The following is a 16,760-nucleotide window of genomic DNA, read 5'->3' as shown; positions in this document are numbered from 1 at the left end:
CCGAGATGCTGCCTGACCTGCTGAGTTACTCCAGCATTTTGTGAATAAATACATTCTCAATCAGTACCCCGTTCCTGCCTTCTCCCCATACCCCCTGACTCCACTATCCTTAAGGGCTCTATCTAGCTCTCTCTTGAATGCAAGGTACAGTGAAATTCCTTTTTTGCAAATAATTCATTAAAAGCACAATCATACTTAATGGCGGCACGGTAGAGTTGCTGCGGTAGAGTTGCTGCGGTAGAGTTGCTGCGGTAGAGTTGCTGCGGTAGAGTTGCTGCCTTACGAGGTTCGATCCTGACTACGGGTGCTGTCTGTGCTGACTGTGACCGTGTGCGTTTCCCCCAAATGCTCCGGTTTCCTCCCACATTCCAAAGACGTACAGCTTTGTTGGTTCATTGGCTTTGGTAAAATTGTAAATTGTCCCTAGTGTGTGGGATAGTATATGGGCATCGCTGGTCAGTGCGGACTCGATGGGCTGAAGGGCCTATTTCCGTACTGTATCTCTAAACTAAACTATGAGCAATTGCTTTGTGGGCACGTTTACAGGTGATGCAAAGACAGGTGGAGGGGCAGGTAGTGTGGAGAAAGCAGGGATTCTGCAGAAGGACTTGGACAGGTTGGGAGAGTGGGCAGAGAAGTGGCAGATAGAATATAGTGTCACAAAGTGTATGGTCATGCATTTTCTAATAAGGAATAAAGATGTAGACTATTTTGCAAGTGGGGAGAGGATTCAGAAATTGGAAGTGCAAATGAACTTGGGAATGCTGGTGCTGGATTGCCATAAGGTTCACTTGCAGGTTGAGTGGGCAGTGAGGAAGGCAAATGCAATGTCAGCATTCATTTCCAGAGGACTGGAAGGTACTGGTCAGACCACAATTGGAGTATTGTGAGCAGTTTTGGGCCCCATATCTGAGTGAAGGATGTGCTGCCGTTGGAGATGCTTGGTGCTGTACAACTTGACTGCCACTGAATTCCATTTCAATGCAGACAGTCTTACAACACAGTGACTTTCTAGCCCATCCTGACCAACAAGTAGCCACTATACTAGTTCCGAAGATAGACACAAAAAGCTGGAGTAACTCAGTGGGTCAGGCAGCATCTCTGGAGAAAAGGAATAGGTGAGACCCTTCATCAGTCTGAGAGTCAGGAGAGGAACACAAGGTAAATGGAACAAATGAATGAAAGATATGCAAGAAGTAAGGATGATGAAGGTTAGGTGGAGCCCACAATGGTCCATTGTTGGCTGTGGGGTAGGTGGTAACGTTATACAGACAGTGAGTGGTTCCACCAGCCATCATTCGGTCTGTTGACTTGAGTGGTTAATTCTCAGGTGGAGGAGGAGCAATGTGTAAATAGATGTGCTGATTCCACTCGTTTAGTTTAGAGACACTGTGTGGAAACAGGCCCTTCAGCCCTCTGAGTCATCATCATATCATATATATACAGCCGGAAACAGGCCTTTTCGGCCCACCAAGTCCGTGCCGCCCAGCGATCCCCGTACATTAACACTATCCTACACCCACTAAGGACAATTTTTACATTTACCCAGCCAATTAACCTACATACCTGTACGTCTTTGGAGTGTGGGAGGAAACCGAAGATCTCGGAGAAAACCCACGCAGGTCACGGGGAGAACGTACGAACTCCTTACAGTGCAGCACCCGTAGTCAGGATCGAACCTGAGTCTCCGGCGCTGCATTCGCTGTAAAGTAGCAACTCTACCGCTGCGCTACCGTGCCGCCCAGCGATCCCCGCACACTCACACTTTCCTACACACTGGGGACAGTTTACAATCTTTTACCAAAGCCAATTAACCTACAAACCTGCACGTCTTTGGCGTGTGGGAGGAAACCGGAGCACCCTGAGTAAACCCACGTGGTCACGGGGAGAACGTGCAAACTCCGTACAGACAGCACCCGTAGTCAGGATTGAACCCGGGTCTCTGGCGCTGTGAGGCAGCAACTCTACCGCTGCACCACACGTGGTGACTTACTGCTGTCGAAGATGGGGTCGGAGATGACGGGTGGGAGGGGCAGGGTGTACATGCCCTGGCTGTCCGGGAGGAAGGCGGTGAAACGCAGCCTGACCACGCTCAGGTCCATCTCCTTGGCCAGCTGCTCAGACTCCTGCTTCAGGTTCTGCTGCTCCTGCCCTGAGGGAGGGGGGAGAGGAGAGGAGAGTCAGTGACCAAACCCACCTTCACTGCCCGCTCCACACCTACCCACCCCAACACGCCCCTTGGCCCACCGACCAGCGATCCCCGCACACCAACACTATCCTACACACACTAGGGACAATTTTCATTTAAATCTCTGGAGTGTGGGAGGAAACCAGAGCCCCCGGAGAAAACCCACGCAGGTCACGGGGAGAACGCACCCACCCGTCCGCCTTGCCCGCCAACTAACATCACGTACCTCACTAAACCCTGCACGTAGCTGATACATCATTACATCTCCATCTACACCTCACGCTGCCTCGGCAAGGCCAGCAACATAATCCAGGACCAGTCTCACCCCGGCCACTCCCTCTTCTCCCCTCTCCCATCAGGCAAGAGGTACAGAAGTGTGAAAACGCACACCTCCAGATTCAGGGACAGTTTCTTCTCAGCTGTTATCAGACAACTGAACCATCCTCTCACCAACTAGAGAGCGGTCCTGACAACCCACCTACCTCATTGGAGACCATCGGACAATTTTTAATCAGACTTCACTTGACTTTATCTTGCACTAAACGTTATTCTCTTTATCCTGTATCTACACTGTGGACGGCTTGATTGTGATCACGTACAGTCTATCCGCTGACTGGTTAGCACGCAACAACAACCTCGGTAAACGTGACCATAATAATAATAAACTAATAAACTGGAGCACCCTGCAGTGTTTAATGATCTGATTGGGTAATCTGGAGCTTCATTTCAAACTGATATTTCCAATGCTTAAGACAATAAATGCAGGCTGTTTAACAAATGATATGGGGTGATCAAGAGAAAGGCCATTCAGCCCAGCTTGTTACTTGCCCTTTGTGGCGATGCTGATCTGGGCTTGTATCAGAGTCGCTGCCTGACAACACACACACACTCACACACACAGACACACGCCGCTCACACACGCCGCTCACACACGCCGCACACACACGCCGCACACACACGCCGCACACACACGCCGCACACACACGCCGCACACACACTCACACACGCCGCACACACACGCCGCACACACACGCCGCACACACACGCCGCACACACACGCCGCTCACACACGCCGCACACACACTCACACACGCCGCACACACACACCGCACACACACGCCGCTCACACACGCCGCACACACACTCACACACGCCGCACACACACTCACACACGCCGCACACACACTCACACACGCCGCACACATACGCCGCTCACACACACACACCGCACACACACGCCGCACACACACTCCGCACACACACTCCGCACACACACACGCCGCACACACACGCCGCACACACACGCCGCACACACACACACTCACACACGCCGCACACACACACACTTCATTTCAAATGCCCAAACTGATATTTCCAATGCTTAAAGCAATAAATGCAGGCAGTTTAACAAATGATATGGGGTGATCAAGAGAAAGGCCATTCAGCCCAGCTTGTTACTTGCCCTTTGTGGCGATGCTGATCTGGGCTTGTATCAGAGTCGCTGCCTGACAACACACACACTCACACACACAGACACACAGACATGGTCTGGACAGTGCAGGAGGACGGCCATTTGGAACAAATAAACACTTCCATGATCAGAGTGCATACATTTAGTCAATTATTTGATCCCATTCCACAATCAGTTTAGTTTAGTTTGGAGATACAGTGAGCAAACAGGCCCTCCAGCCCTGCACTGAATCCACACCGACCAGTGATCCCCGCACACTTGTTCTATCCTACACACTAGGGACAATTTACAGAAGCCAATTAACCTACACGTCTTTGGGATGTGGGAGGAAACCGGAGCACCCGGAGAAAGCTCATATGGTTGTGGCAGAACGTACAAACTGTACAGACAGCACCCATAGTCAGGATCGAACCCGGGTCTCTGGCACTGTGAGGCAGCAACTCTACCGCTGTGCCACCGTGCCGCCCATAACCGATGTGCTGACGTACTCCAGTCTCAGTGCAGATACGTTCACCATGAACAGCAAACCCACAGCAGAGCACGGCAGGCAGGGCAAGGGCAGAGGTCTGGTCAGTGCGGGACTGGGCACTGTGCATGCCAGTGGACTGGGCACAGGGCATTGGACACTGGACATGCCAGTGGACTGGGCATTGGGCACTGGACATGCCAGTGGACTGGGCACTGGGCATTGGGCACTGGTCATGCCAGTGGACTGGGCACTGGGCACTGCGTGCCGGGCATGCCATTGGGCTAGGTGGGCTGAAGGGCCTGTTTCCATGCTGGAACATTCCAGTGAACTCACCTGACAGCAGGGACTTGCTGAGAAAGTCCTGAGAGCTCAGATGGTTCTTCTGGTACAGTTCGTTAAATAGCCGGTCCTGTAGAACCTCCGGAACATTCTTCTTTGTGACGTGGAGAATGCCCAGGTTAGTAAACCTGGTGATGGAGAACACAGTGCATTAGCCCCTGGTACTACTGCCCAGCTAACTCTCCCCACACACGCACACACGCGCACAGGCACGCACATACACGCGTACACACGCACAAACACGCGCACAGGCACGCACACACATAAACGCACACGCACACATGCGTACACACACACACACGTACATGTACACGCACACACGTGTGCACGCACACACACGCGTACACGCACACATGTGTACACGCAGGTGCATACAAACTCACAAGCACATACACGCGTACACACACGCACACGGAGAGACTGACTCCCCCCCACACACATACACGGGAAAGGAGGAGACCTAACTATCTCCCCACACCACGCACACACCACGCACACACACACGCACACGCACACGGAGAGACTAACTCCTCCCACACATACTCGGGGCAGGGGGACGGGTTAAGGCTTTGGTTGTTTCACTGTCACTTTATTGCCACACATACCCAGCACACAGCAGACCTCACCCGGGCAGTACACGTCACCCGGGCAGTGCACGTCACCCGGGCAGTGCACGTCACCCGGGCAGTGCACGTCACCCTGGCAGTACACGTCACCCGGGCAGTGCACGCATCACCCGGGCAGTACACGCATCACCCGGGCAGTGCACGCATCACCCGGGCAGTACACGTCACCCTGGCAGTACACGCATCACCCGGGCAGTGCACGCATCACCCGGGCAGTGCACGTCACCCGGGCAGTACACGTCACCCGGGCAGTGCACGTCACCCGGGCAGTACACGTCACCCTGGCAGTACACGTCACCCTGGCAGTACACGCATCACCCGGGCAGTACACGTCACCCGGGCAGTGCACGTCACCCGGGCAGTACACGCATCACCCGGGCAGTACACGCATCACCCGGGCAGTGCACGTCACCCGGGCAGTACACGTCACCCGGGCAGTGCACGTCACCCGGGCAGTACACGTCACCCTGGCAGTACATGTCACCCTGGCAGTACACGCATCACCCGGGCAGTACACGCATCACCCGGGCAGTGCACGCATCACCCGGGCAGTACACGTCACCCGGGCAGTACACGCATCACCCGGGCAGTGCACGCATCACCCGGGCAGTACACGTCACCCGGGCAGTGCACGCATCACCCGGGCAGTACACGTTCACACAAAGGTTGATTGAATAGTCCTATCATCTGCTTGGAGCAGCGAGCAGACCCCCGCCACATGGCCACAGGAAGCACCCCCCCCGCCAGGATCCCCACACTCTCCACCCCCCCCCCCCCGCCAGGATCCCCACACTCTCCACCCCCCCCCGCCAGGATCCCCACACTCTCCACCCCCCCCCGCCAGGATCCCCACACTCTCCACCCCCCCCCGCCAGGATCCCCACACTCTCCACCCCCCCCACACTCTCCACCCCCCCCCGCCAGGATCCCCACACTCTCCACCCCCCCCCGCCAGGATCCCCACACTCTCCACCCCCCCCACACTCTCCACCCCCCCCCGCCAGGACCCCCACACTCTCCACCCCCCCACATTCTCCACCCCCCCACATTCTCCACCCCCCCACACTCTCCACCCCCCCCACACTCTCCACCCCCCCCACACTCTCCACCCCCCCCACACTCTCCACGCCCCCCAACCCCCCCACACACTCCACCCCCCCCACACTCTCCACCCCCCCACACTCTCCACCCCCCCCACACTCGCCACCCCCCCCACACTCTCCACCCCCCCCCACATTCTCCACCCCCCCCACACTCTCCACCCCCCCACACTCTCCACCCCCCCCACACTCTCCACCCCCCCACACACTCCACCCCCCACACTCTCCACACCCCCCCACACTCTCCACCTCCCCACACTCTCCACACCCCCCCACACTCTCCACCCCCCCACACTCTCCACCCCCCCCCACACTCTCCACCCCCCCCCACACTCTCCACCCCCCCCACACTCGCCACCGCCTCCCCACACTCTCCACCCCCCCACACTCTCCACCCACCCCACACTCTCCACCTCCCCACACTCTCCACCCCCCCCATTCTCCACCCCCCCCGCACACTCTCCACGCCCCCCCCCACACTCTCCACCCCCCCCCACACTCTCCACCCCCCCCACACTCGCCACCGCCCCCCCACACTCTCCACCCCCCCACACTCTCCACCCACCCCATTCTCCACCCCCCCCGCACACTCTCCACGCCCCCCCCCACACTCTCCACACCCCCCCACACTCTCCACCCCCCCCCCCACACTCTCCACCCCCCCACACTCTCCACCCCCCCCCACACTCTCCACCCCCCCCAACACTCTCCACCCCCCCCCACACTCTCCACCCCCCCCAACACTCTCCACCCCCCCCGCACACTGGGGGAACGGTGCTGTCGTGCAGCGGTGCAGCGTGACGGGACTGGGCAGCAGTGCAGCATGATGGGGCAGCAGTGCAGCGGGGAGCGGGGCAGCGGGACGGGGCGGGGCAGCGGTGCAGCGGGACGGGGCAGCGGGACGGGGCAGCGGGACGGGGCAGCGGTGCAGCAGTGCAGCGTGACGGGGCAGCGGGACGGGGCAGCGGGACGGGGCAGCGGGACGGGGCAGCGGGACGGGGCAGCGGTGCAGCAGTGCAACGTGACGGGGCAGCAGTGGAGCGGGGGGCGGGGCAGCAGTGGAGCGGGGGGCGGGGCAGCGGTGCAGCAGGGGAGGAGGGGAGCGGAGCTGCAGTATTGAGTTGCGATGGGGCTGCAGAGCACAGCAGGTGTGTAGAGGGGCAGGTGGGCGTGGGGGACTCACTGTGCCATCATGTCCTTGGGCCCCACGTGCACGATGCAGACCCCCTCGTCCGTGCACTGCTTGCCCACCAGGCTGTGGGCGTGGAGTCGTGGCGGCTCCTTGGCCGTCACCAGCTGCACCACCACCTTGGCATTGCCCATGTAGTTGTAGATCTGCAGGATGAGGTGTCAAACGTCAGCATCAGCTCTCCCCCTTCACCTCCCACCCACCCCAGCAGTCCCCCATCCACCTCTGACCCTCTCAGTCCCAGCTCCCCCCGTCAGACCCCCCGCCCCCCGTCAGCTCCTCCCCCTCCCCTGACATCACTCTCTGCCCATTATCCCCACTCTACCAGTCAGTGCCCCCCCTCCCTTCTCCCCCTCTCCACCCCATCATTCCCCCCGACACTTTCCCCAGTCAATGCCCCTTCTCCCGTCCTCCCCCCCAGTTGTGCCCTCTCCCATCTCCACCCCTCCCCCGTCCGTGCCTCCACTCTCCCCGACCCTGCCACCTCCCCCCCTCTCCTCACCCCCCCCTGACATCCCCCCCTTCCCTCTCCCCTGTCATTCCTCTCCCCCCCCCTCCGTCCTCCCCTCCATTTCTCCCCTCCCCCCCTCTACAGCCACCCCTCCCTCATCCTCCCCACCCCCGCACCCACCTTGACACTGGGGTAGGTTTTGCGGTTTTTCTCGCTGGACGCCCCGGGCAGCCCACCGTGCGAGGGACCTTCACACCCGTAGCGGAAACGGAAGCCGCGCTATGGGGGCACAGAGGGCATTAGGCCACAACCTACACCACCTTGTCCACAACACATCTCCAGGACTTCCCCATGCCGTGACAGCAGCCTGCATCTGTCAGCCTGACCTCAACCTTTCCCCACCCTCACTCTGTCTCATCTCACTCTGGTTTCACATTATTTAGAAATGTTCCCCTTTGCACCCCAACCTCTGGGCAGAATAGATGCCGTTGATGCACAGACAGGGGGGGTTGCTCAGGGAGACACACAGAGTCTCTTGTCCACAGTAGGGGAATCGAGAACCAGAGAGCACAGGTTTAAGGTGAGGGGTGGAAGATTTAGTAGGAATCTTTGGATGGTGTATGGAATGAACTGCTAGAGGAGGTGATTGAGGCATCTACTATCGCAACTTTGAAGAAACAGGTACATGGATAGGACAGGTTTAGAGGGATATGGGCCAAGCGCAGGCAGGTGGGACTAGTATAGATGGGTATGTTGGTCAGTGTGGGCAAGTTGGGCTGAAGGGCCTGTTTCCATGCTGTAGGACTCTACCAGTGATAGACGAACAGAGAGGCACAATGGCACAACTCTAAAGACGTGCAGGTTTGTAGTTGAATTGACTTTGGAATGATTGTAAATTGTCCCCAATGTGTAGGATAGTGTTACTAGCCATAGAGTGATACAGCGTGGAAACAGGCCCATCGGCCCAACTCGCACACACCGGCCAACAATGTCCCAGCTACACTAGTCCCACCTGATTGCGCTTGGTCCATAACCCTCCAAACCTGTCCTATCCATGTACCAGTCTAACAGTTTCTTAAACGATGGGATAGTCCCTGCCTCAACTACCTCGTCTGGCAGCTCGTTCCATACACCCACCATCTTTTGTGTGAAAAAGTTACCCCTCGGATTCCTATTAAATCTTTTCCCCTTCACCTTAAACCTATGTCCTCTGGTCCTCGATTCCCCTACTCTGGGCAAAAGATTATGTGCATCTACCCAATCTATTCCTCTCATTATTTTGTATACCTCTATAAGATCTCCCCTCATCCTCCTGCGCTCCATGGAATAGAGATCCAGCCTACTCAACCTATCCATATAGCCCTCACCCTCTAGTCCTGGCAACATCCTCGTAAATCTTTTCTGAACCCCTTCAAGCTTGACAATATCTTTCCTATAACATGGTGCCCAGAACTGAACAAAATATTCTAAATGCAGTCTCACCAACGTCTTATACAACTGCAACATGACCTCCCAACTTCCATACTCAATACTCTGACTGATGAAGGCCAAAATGCCAAAAGCCTTTGTGACTACATTATCGGAACCATGCACCTGTACTCCTAGATCCCTCTGCTCTACAACAGTCCCCAGAGGCCTACATTTACTGTGTAGGTCCTGCCCTTGTTCGACGTCCCAAAATGCAACACCTCACACTTCTCTGTATTAAATTCCATCAACCATTCCTCCACCCACCTGGCCAATCGATCCAGATCCTGCTGCAATCGTTCACAACCATCTTCACTATCTGCAAAACCACTAACTTTTGTATCATCAGCAAACTTGCTAATCTTGCCCTGAATGTTCTCATCCAAATCATTGATGTAGATGACAAACAGTGACGGGCCCAGCATCAAACTCAAAGGCCAGGGGTGCAGTGTTGCTGGAGTTCACAGGCGCACCAGCACCACTGTAAATAAAGCCAAAATAAACAGCGGGGAATTTAACAGCACCTAAACAATTAGCACTGCAACACTGCCTAAAGCACCCCACTAGTCACATGCCTCCAGTCTGAGAAGCAACCTTCCACCATCACCCTCTGCTTCCTTCCATGGAGTCAATTTGCTATCCATTCAGCTATCTCTCCTTGGATCCCAGGCGATCTAACCTTCCAGAGCAGCCTACCATGCGGAACCTTGTCGAATGCCTTACTGAAGTCCATGTACACAACACCTGCTTTGCCCTTCTCTCTAACGGGGACATGCACACCCTGAGCTCTCTTCAGTACACTTTTAAAAACATCCCACTTGACCGATGTTCCTTTTCCCCGAAATAACCTGCTCCAGACAACTTGAGAGGGACCTTCTCTCTTACAATGTGCAGGGATCGCTGGTCGGCGCGGACTCGGTGGGCCGAAGGGCCTGTTTCTGTGCTGTGTCTTTAAACTAAACTGCCACAGAGCTGAGTGCCACAACGCCCTCCTTGCCCAGGTTCAGCTCTGCCCCATGAATGTGGCCACACAGGCCGTGGGTACAGCAGGGAGTGGGTACAGCAGGGAGTGGGTACAGCAGGGAGTGGGTACAGCAGGGAGTGGGTACAGCAGGGAGTGGGTACAGCAGGGAGTGGGTACAGCAGGGAGTGGGTACAGCAGGGAGTGGGTACAGCAGGGAGTGGGTACAGCAGAGAGTGGGTACAGCGGAGAGTGGGTACAGCAGGGAGTGGGTACAGCGGAGAGTGGGTACAGCAGAGAGTGGGCACAGCAGGGAGTGGGTACAGGAGAGAGTGGGTGCTGACGACCCAGCTGCACGGTGCCAGCGCTGGGCGGGACGTACCTGCTTCGGCTGTTCACAGATGTTGATAAACGGACTTCCGGCTGTGGGAGTAAGGCAGGCGCTGGTCTGTGTATGGCCCCAAAGACATCGCCCCTTTTCCCCGAAGCTCAGTCCCACCCTCTCCCCCCCACCCCCACAGCCACAGCGGTCCCCACCCACCCCCACCCCCACACCTACAGCAGTCCCCACCCTCTCCCCCCCACCCCCCCACTCACCCCTACCCCCAGGAAGCTGGCCCCCCAAAGCCCCACCAGCCCGCCCGCCCCCCCTGCTCAAGCAGAGACCTTGCTCATAGACTCCCACCTTTCCCCCCTCCCCCACTCCCCATGGAGGCAGGGCTCAACGCTCCCCACACCCCAGACCAGCCCACCCCCTGCTCACCCCTCCCCCTCCAGACCCCACCCCAGACCAGCTGAAAGCAGCCCCCCCTGCACTCCACCCCACCCCCTCCCCGCCAAGGGTCCAGGTCGAGCGAAGGTGGGAGACTGTTTCAGGGGGGAGTGGACGTGGACTACAGGAGACCCCGGTGGCTGTGCCTATTGCAAATAGGTATACCCTCTTGGGAACTGTCGGGGCAGAAGACGTTTCCAGTCCGAGTGGCGGACCTGTTGGCAAGGATACTCGACAGGGGAGACCGAAGTCTGGAAGAGCCGTAGTGGTCGGTGACTCCATAGTCCGAGGGACGGACAGAAGATTCTGTGGCAGCAGGAGGGACTTGAGGATGGTCTGTTGCCTCCCTGGTGCCAGGGTTCAACACATCACAGACCGGCTTCAGAAAATCCTAGTGAGGGAAGGCGATCAACCTGAAGTCGTTGTGCACGTGGGCACGAATGACGTCGGGCGGAAGAGGAAGGAGGTGCTACAGCGGGAGTTTAGAGAGTTGGGAAAAGCACTGAGCAGTAGGACGTCGAAGGTGGTTATCTCTGGACTGCTACCGGTACCTCGTGCTGGTGAGGCCAGGAACAGAGAGATAGAGGGTATGAATTTATGGCTGAGGGGCTGGTGCAGAGAGCAGGGATTTCGATTTCTGGACCACTGGGATCTCTTCTGGGCTAGGGGTGACTTGTACAAAAGGGACGGGTTGCATCTTAACAGCAGGGGGACAAACATTCTGGCAGGCAGGTTTGCTAGTGTGACACCTGTGGCTTTAAACTAAGTAGTGGGGGGGAGGGGTTAACAAATTGTGAATATGAAGATGAGGTAAAAGGGAATACAGGAGATATTGCAAAAGACTCTCGGAAGAATGGGAACAGAAGTTCTAGAGCGGAAAAGAAATTAAGGGCAGGGCCAATTGTGAACGATGTGAGAGAGGAGGTAAATACAGAAGTTAAAGTGTTGTACTTAAATGCGCGTAGTATAAAAAATAAAGTGGATGAGCTTGAGGCTCAGTTAGTCATGGGCAAGTATGATGTTGTAGGGATCACTGAGACATGGTTACAAGAGGACCAGGGCTGGGAACTGAATATCCAGGGGTACACAACGTATAGAAAAGACAGACAGGTGGGCAGAGGGGGTGGGGTTGCTCTGATGGTAAGGAATGATATTCATTCCCTTGCAAGGGGTGACATAGAATCAGGAGATGTTGAATCAGTATGGATAGAAATGAGAAATTGTAAGGGTAAAAAGACCCTAATGGGAGTTATCTATAGGCCCCCAAACAGTAGCCTCGACATAGGGTGCAAGTTGAATCAGGAGATAAAATTGGTGTGTCAAAAATGTGATGCTACTGTGGTTATGGGAGATTTCAACATGCAGGTAGACTGGGAAAATCAGGTTGGAAATGGACCCCAGGAAAGAGAGTTTGTAGAGTGCCTTCGAGATGGATTCTTAGAACAGCTTGTACTGGAGCCTACCAGGGAGAAGGCAATTCTGGATTTAGTGTTGTGTAATGATCCTGATCTGATAAGGGGACTAGAGGTAAAAGAGCCATTAGGAGGCAGTGATCACAACATGATAAGTTTTACTCTGCAAATGGAAAGGCAGAAGGGAAAATCGGAAGTGTCGGTATTACAGTATAGCAAAGGGGATTACAGAGGCATGAGGCGGGAGCTGGCCAAAATTGATTGGAAGGAGGCCCTAGCAGGGAAGACGGTAGAACAGCAATGGCAGGTATTCCTGGGAATAATGCAGAGGTTGCAGGATCAATTTATTCCAAAGAGGTGGAAAGACTCTAAGGGGAGTAAGAGACACCTGTGGCTGACGAGGGAAGTCAGGGACAGCATAAAAATTAAGGAGAGGAAGTATAACATAGCAAAGAAGAGTGGGAAGACAGAGGATTGGGACTCTTTTAAAGAGCAACAAAAGTTAACTAAAAAGGCAATACGGGGAGAAAAGATGAGGTACGAGGGTAAACTAGCCAATAATATAAAGGAGGATAGCAAAAGTTTTTTTAGGTACGTGAAGAGGAAAAAAATAGTCAAGGCAAATGTGGGTCCCTTGAAGACAGAAGCAGGGGAATTTATTATGGGGAACAAAGAAATGGCAGACGAGTTAAACCGTTACTTTGGATCTGTCTTCACTGAGGAAGATACACACAATCTCCCAAATGTTCTAGGGGCCGGAGAACCTAGGGTGATGGAGGAACTGAAGGAAATCCACATTAGGCAGGAAATGGTTTTGGGTAGACTGATGGGACTGAAGGCTGATAAATCCCCAGGGCCTGATGGTCTGCATCCCAGAGTACTTAAGGAGGTGGCTCTAGAAATAGTGGAAGCATTGGAGATCATTTTTCAATGTTCTATAGATTCAGGATCAGTTCCTGTGGATTGGAGGATAGCAAATGTTATCCCACTTTTTAAGAAAGGAGGGAGAGAGAAAACGGGTAATTATAGACCAGTTAGTCTGACATCAGTGGTGGGGAAGATGCTGGAGTCAATTATAAAAGACGAAATTGCTGAGCATTTGGATAGCAGTAACGGGATCATTCCGAGTCAGCATGGATTTACGAAGGGGAAATCATGCTTGACAAATCTACTGGAATTTTTTGAGGATGTAACTAGGAAAATTGACAAGGGAGAGTCAGTGGATGTGGTGTACCTCGACTTTCAGAAAGCCTTCGACAAGGTCCCACATAGGAGATTAGTGGGCAAAATTAGGGCACATGGTATTGGGGGTAGGGTACTGACATGGATAGAAAATTGGTTGACAGACAGAAAGCAAAGAGTGGGGATAAATGGGTCCCTTTCGGAATGGCAGGCAGTGACCAGTGGGGTACCGCAAGGTTCGGTGCTGGGACCCCAGCTATTTACGATATACATTAATGACTTAGACGAAGGGATTAAAAGTACCATTAGCAAATTTGCAGATGATACTAAGTTGGGGGGTAGTGTGAATTGTGAGGAAGATGCAATAAGGCTGCAGGGTGACTTGGACAGGTTGTGTGAGTGGGCGGATACATGGCAGATGCAGTTTAATGTAGATAAGTGTGAGGTTATTCACTTTGGAAGTAAGAATAGAAAGGCAGATTATTATCTGAATGGTGTCAAGTTAGGAGGAGGGGGAGTTCAACGAGATCTGGGTGTCCTAGTGCATCAGTCAATGAAAGGAAGCATGCAGGTTCAGCAGGCAGTGAAGAAAGCCAATGGAATGTTGGCCTTCGTAACAAGAGGAGTTGAGTATAGGAGCAAAGAGGTCCTTCTACAGTTGTACCGGGCCCTGGTGAGACCGCACCTGGAGTACTGTGTGCAGTTTTGGTCTCCAAATTTGAGGAAGGATGTTCTTGCTATGGAGGGCGTGCAGCGTAGGTTCACTAGGTTAATTCCCGGAATGGCGGGACTGTCGTATGTTGAAAGGCTGGAGCGATTGGGCTTGTATACACTGGAATTTAGAAGGATGAGGGGGGATCTTATTGAAACATATAAGATAATTAGGGGATTGGACACATTAGAGGCAGATAACATGTTCCCAATGTTGGGGGAGTCCAGAACAAGGGGCCACAGTTTGAGAATAAGGGGTAGGCCATTTAGAACGGAGATGAGGAAGAACTTTTTCAGTCAGAGAGTGGTGAAGGTGTGGAATTCTCTGCCTCAGAGGGCAGTGGAGGCCAGTTCGTTGGATGCTTTCAAGAGAGAGCTGGATAGAGCTCTTAAGGATAGCGGAGTGAGGGGGTATGGGGAGAAGGCAGGAACGGGGTACTGATTGAGAGTGATCAGCCATGATCGCATTGAATGGCGGTGCTGGCTCGAAGGGCTGAATGGCCTACTCCTGCACCTATTGTCTATTGTCTATTGTCTATTGTCATCGCCATTACCTGACACGAGGGCGGCCTCAGCGTTGGTCAACACGTTCAGATCCAGCTGCCCAAAGTCACCGTCCGCCTGGGGGAACCACACAGGGGTCAGGGGTCACAGGCAGGCCCATGGTTAAGGGTCACGTTCAGTCGAGGTCAGGGGTCATCGGTCAGTTTGGGGTTCGGGGTCATAGTCACAGCCTGGGTCGAGGGTCATGGCTGGTGGTCAGCGTCTCAGCCAGGGTTGGGGTCACGGCCAGGGTCGGGTTCACGGCCGGGGGTCATGGTCGGGGTCGGTTGTCACGGCCGGGGTCCGGGGTCAAGGCTGGGGTCGGGGGTCATGGCCCTGTGTTGGGGTCGCGGGTCACGGCCGGGGTCGGGGGTCACGGCCGGTGCCGGGGTCGGGGGTCATGGCCGGGGTCGGGGGTCAGGGTCGGGGGTCAGGGCCGGGTTCAGGGTCATTGGTCATTGACATGGTCAGGAGGAAAAGCGCGATGCTCTCCAACGCCGGCCGTACTCACGTCCTGTGTCCCGAGGTTGTACGCATCATCCATCCTGAAAGAAACAATAACGTTCTCATCATTTACTGACTGCCCAATGACGGGGAGAGACAAACTCACCAACAACCGCCTCACCACCCCACAGAGCTCCTGGTCACCCTGACCCCCCCCCCTCCCCCACCCCACTGTGGCTCCACACCTCAGCCCCACCTCATCACCCCCCCCCACCCCACTGTGGCTCCACACCTCATCACCCCCCCACCCCAATGTGGCTCCACACCTCATCACCACCCCCCCCCCACCCCACTGTGGCTCCACACCTCAGCCCCACCTCATCACCACCACCCCCCCCCACCTTCACCCCAACTCCCCCTCACTCTCACAACACTACCTCCCTCCACCTTCGCACGTCACTCTCTCTCCCTCTAACCCCACCCTCTCATCCCTCCACCCTCAACTCTCCCTCCCGCCCTCCCACCAACCTCTCCCAACTCAACCTCCACCCCACCTCCCCACTCCCTCCCCCCGCACTCCCTCCCCCACCCCCCACCCCCTCTCCTACACCCCACTCCCTCTCCCACCCCCTACTCCCTCTCCCACCCCCCGCACTCCCTCCCCCACCCCCCACCCCCTCTCCTACACCCCACTCCCTCTCCCACCCCCTACTCTCTCTCCCACCCCCCGCACTCCCTCCCCCACCCCCCACCCCCTCTCCTACACCCCACTCCCTCTCCCACCCCCTACTCCCTCTCCCACCCCCATCACTCCCTTCACCCTCACTTTTGTCCCTCATTCCCCAACTCTACCTCCACCCTTTCCACCTCTCTCGCCCACCACCCTCCCTACGTCTCTCCCTCTCTTCCCCTTGTCTCTCTTTCCTTCTGCCCTCTCCCAACTCTCGCCCCTTCCCCAATTCTCACTCCCTCTGCCCGCAGTTCCTCCCTCACTGAGGGTGGCCTCACAGCTCCTGCCCCCTGTACCAGGCTGCCCATGGTTTGTGGGCACACTCGTGGTCCACATGCCCGCTCCCACCGCCCTCCTTCACTGTCCTTGTATGTAAAGTCTCTCTTGCTTCAAGATACACATTTAATTTCACAGCCAACAGTTGAAGCCTTTCACGTGGCTCATGACTTTTGATGGCAAATTTGATTGGTTGAAAGAAACAGTCCATTCGGCCCCTCGAGCCCATACTGACACTGTTCACACTGTTTCCACTCCCTACACACTGGGAGGGTCGATTAACCTACAAACCTGCAAGTCTTTAGGATGTGGGAGGAAACCAGAGTACTTGGGGAAAACCCACGCGGTCATAGGGAGAACGTGCAAACTCCACACAGTGATCCACGCAGCACCCGTCATCAGAGCTGAACCGGGGTCCCTGGTGCTGAG

At 55.5% G+C, this 16,760-nt stretch overlaps 1 protein-coding gene across 1 annotated transcript in view; it reads right to left on the bottom strand.

The window, feature by feature from the left end:
* LOC144609893 (nuclear factor NF-kappa-B p100 subunit-like) overlaps positions 1–16,760 on the bottom strand; it is an 86,994-nt gene that overhangs the window by 41,555 nt on the left and 28,679 nt on the right. The window contains exons 2-8 of the mRNA XM_078428275.1: positions 15,393–15,426; positions 14,893–14,959; positions 10,644–10,684; positions 8,014–8,112; positions 7,377–7,528; positions 4,462–4,595; positions 1,994–2,152 (exon numbers count right to left, since the gene is read on the bottom strand). Of these exons, the coding sequence (XP_078284401.1) occupies positions 1,994–2,152; positions 4,462–4,595; positions 7,377–7,528; positions 8,014–8,112; positions 10,644–10,684; positions 14,893–14,959; positions 15,393–15,425 (685 nt within the window). The 5' untranslated portion in view covers position 15,426. The remainder of the gene's footprint in view (positions 1–1,993; positions 2,153–4,461; positions 4,596–7,376; positions 7,529–8,013; positions 8,113–10,643; positions 10,685–14,892; positions 14,960–15,392; positions 15,427–16,760) is intronic.

Source organism: Rhinoraja longicauda, chromosome 35 (genome assembly GCF_053455715.1).
Source record: "Rhinoraja longicauda isolate Sanriku21f chromosome 35, sRhiLon1.1, whole genome shotgun sequence".
NCBI classification, from domain to species: Eukaryota; Metazoa; Chordata; class Chondrichthyes; order Rajiformes; family Arhynchobatidae; genus Rhinoraja; species Rhinoraja longicauda.
The sequence above is the reverse complement of the archived record's forward strand: the minus strand, read 5'-3'. Positions and strand labels throughout refer to the sequence as shown.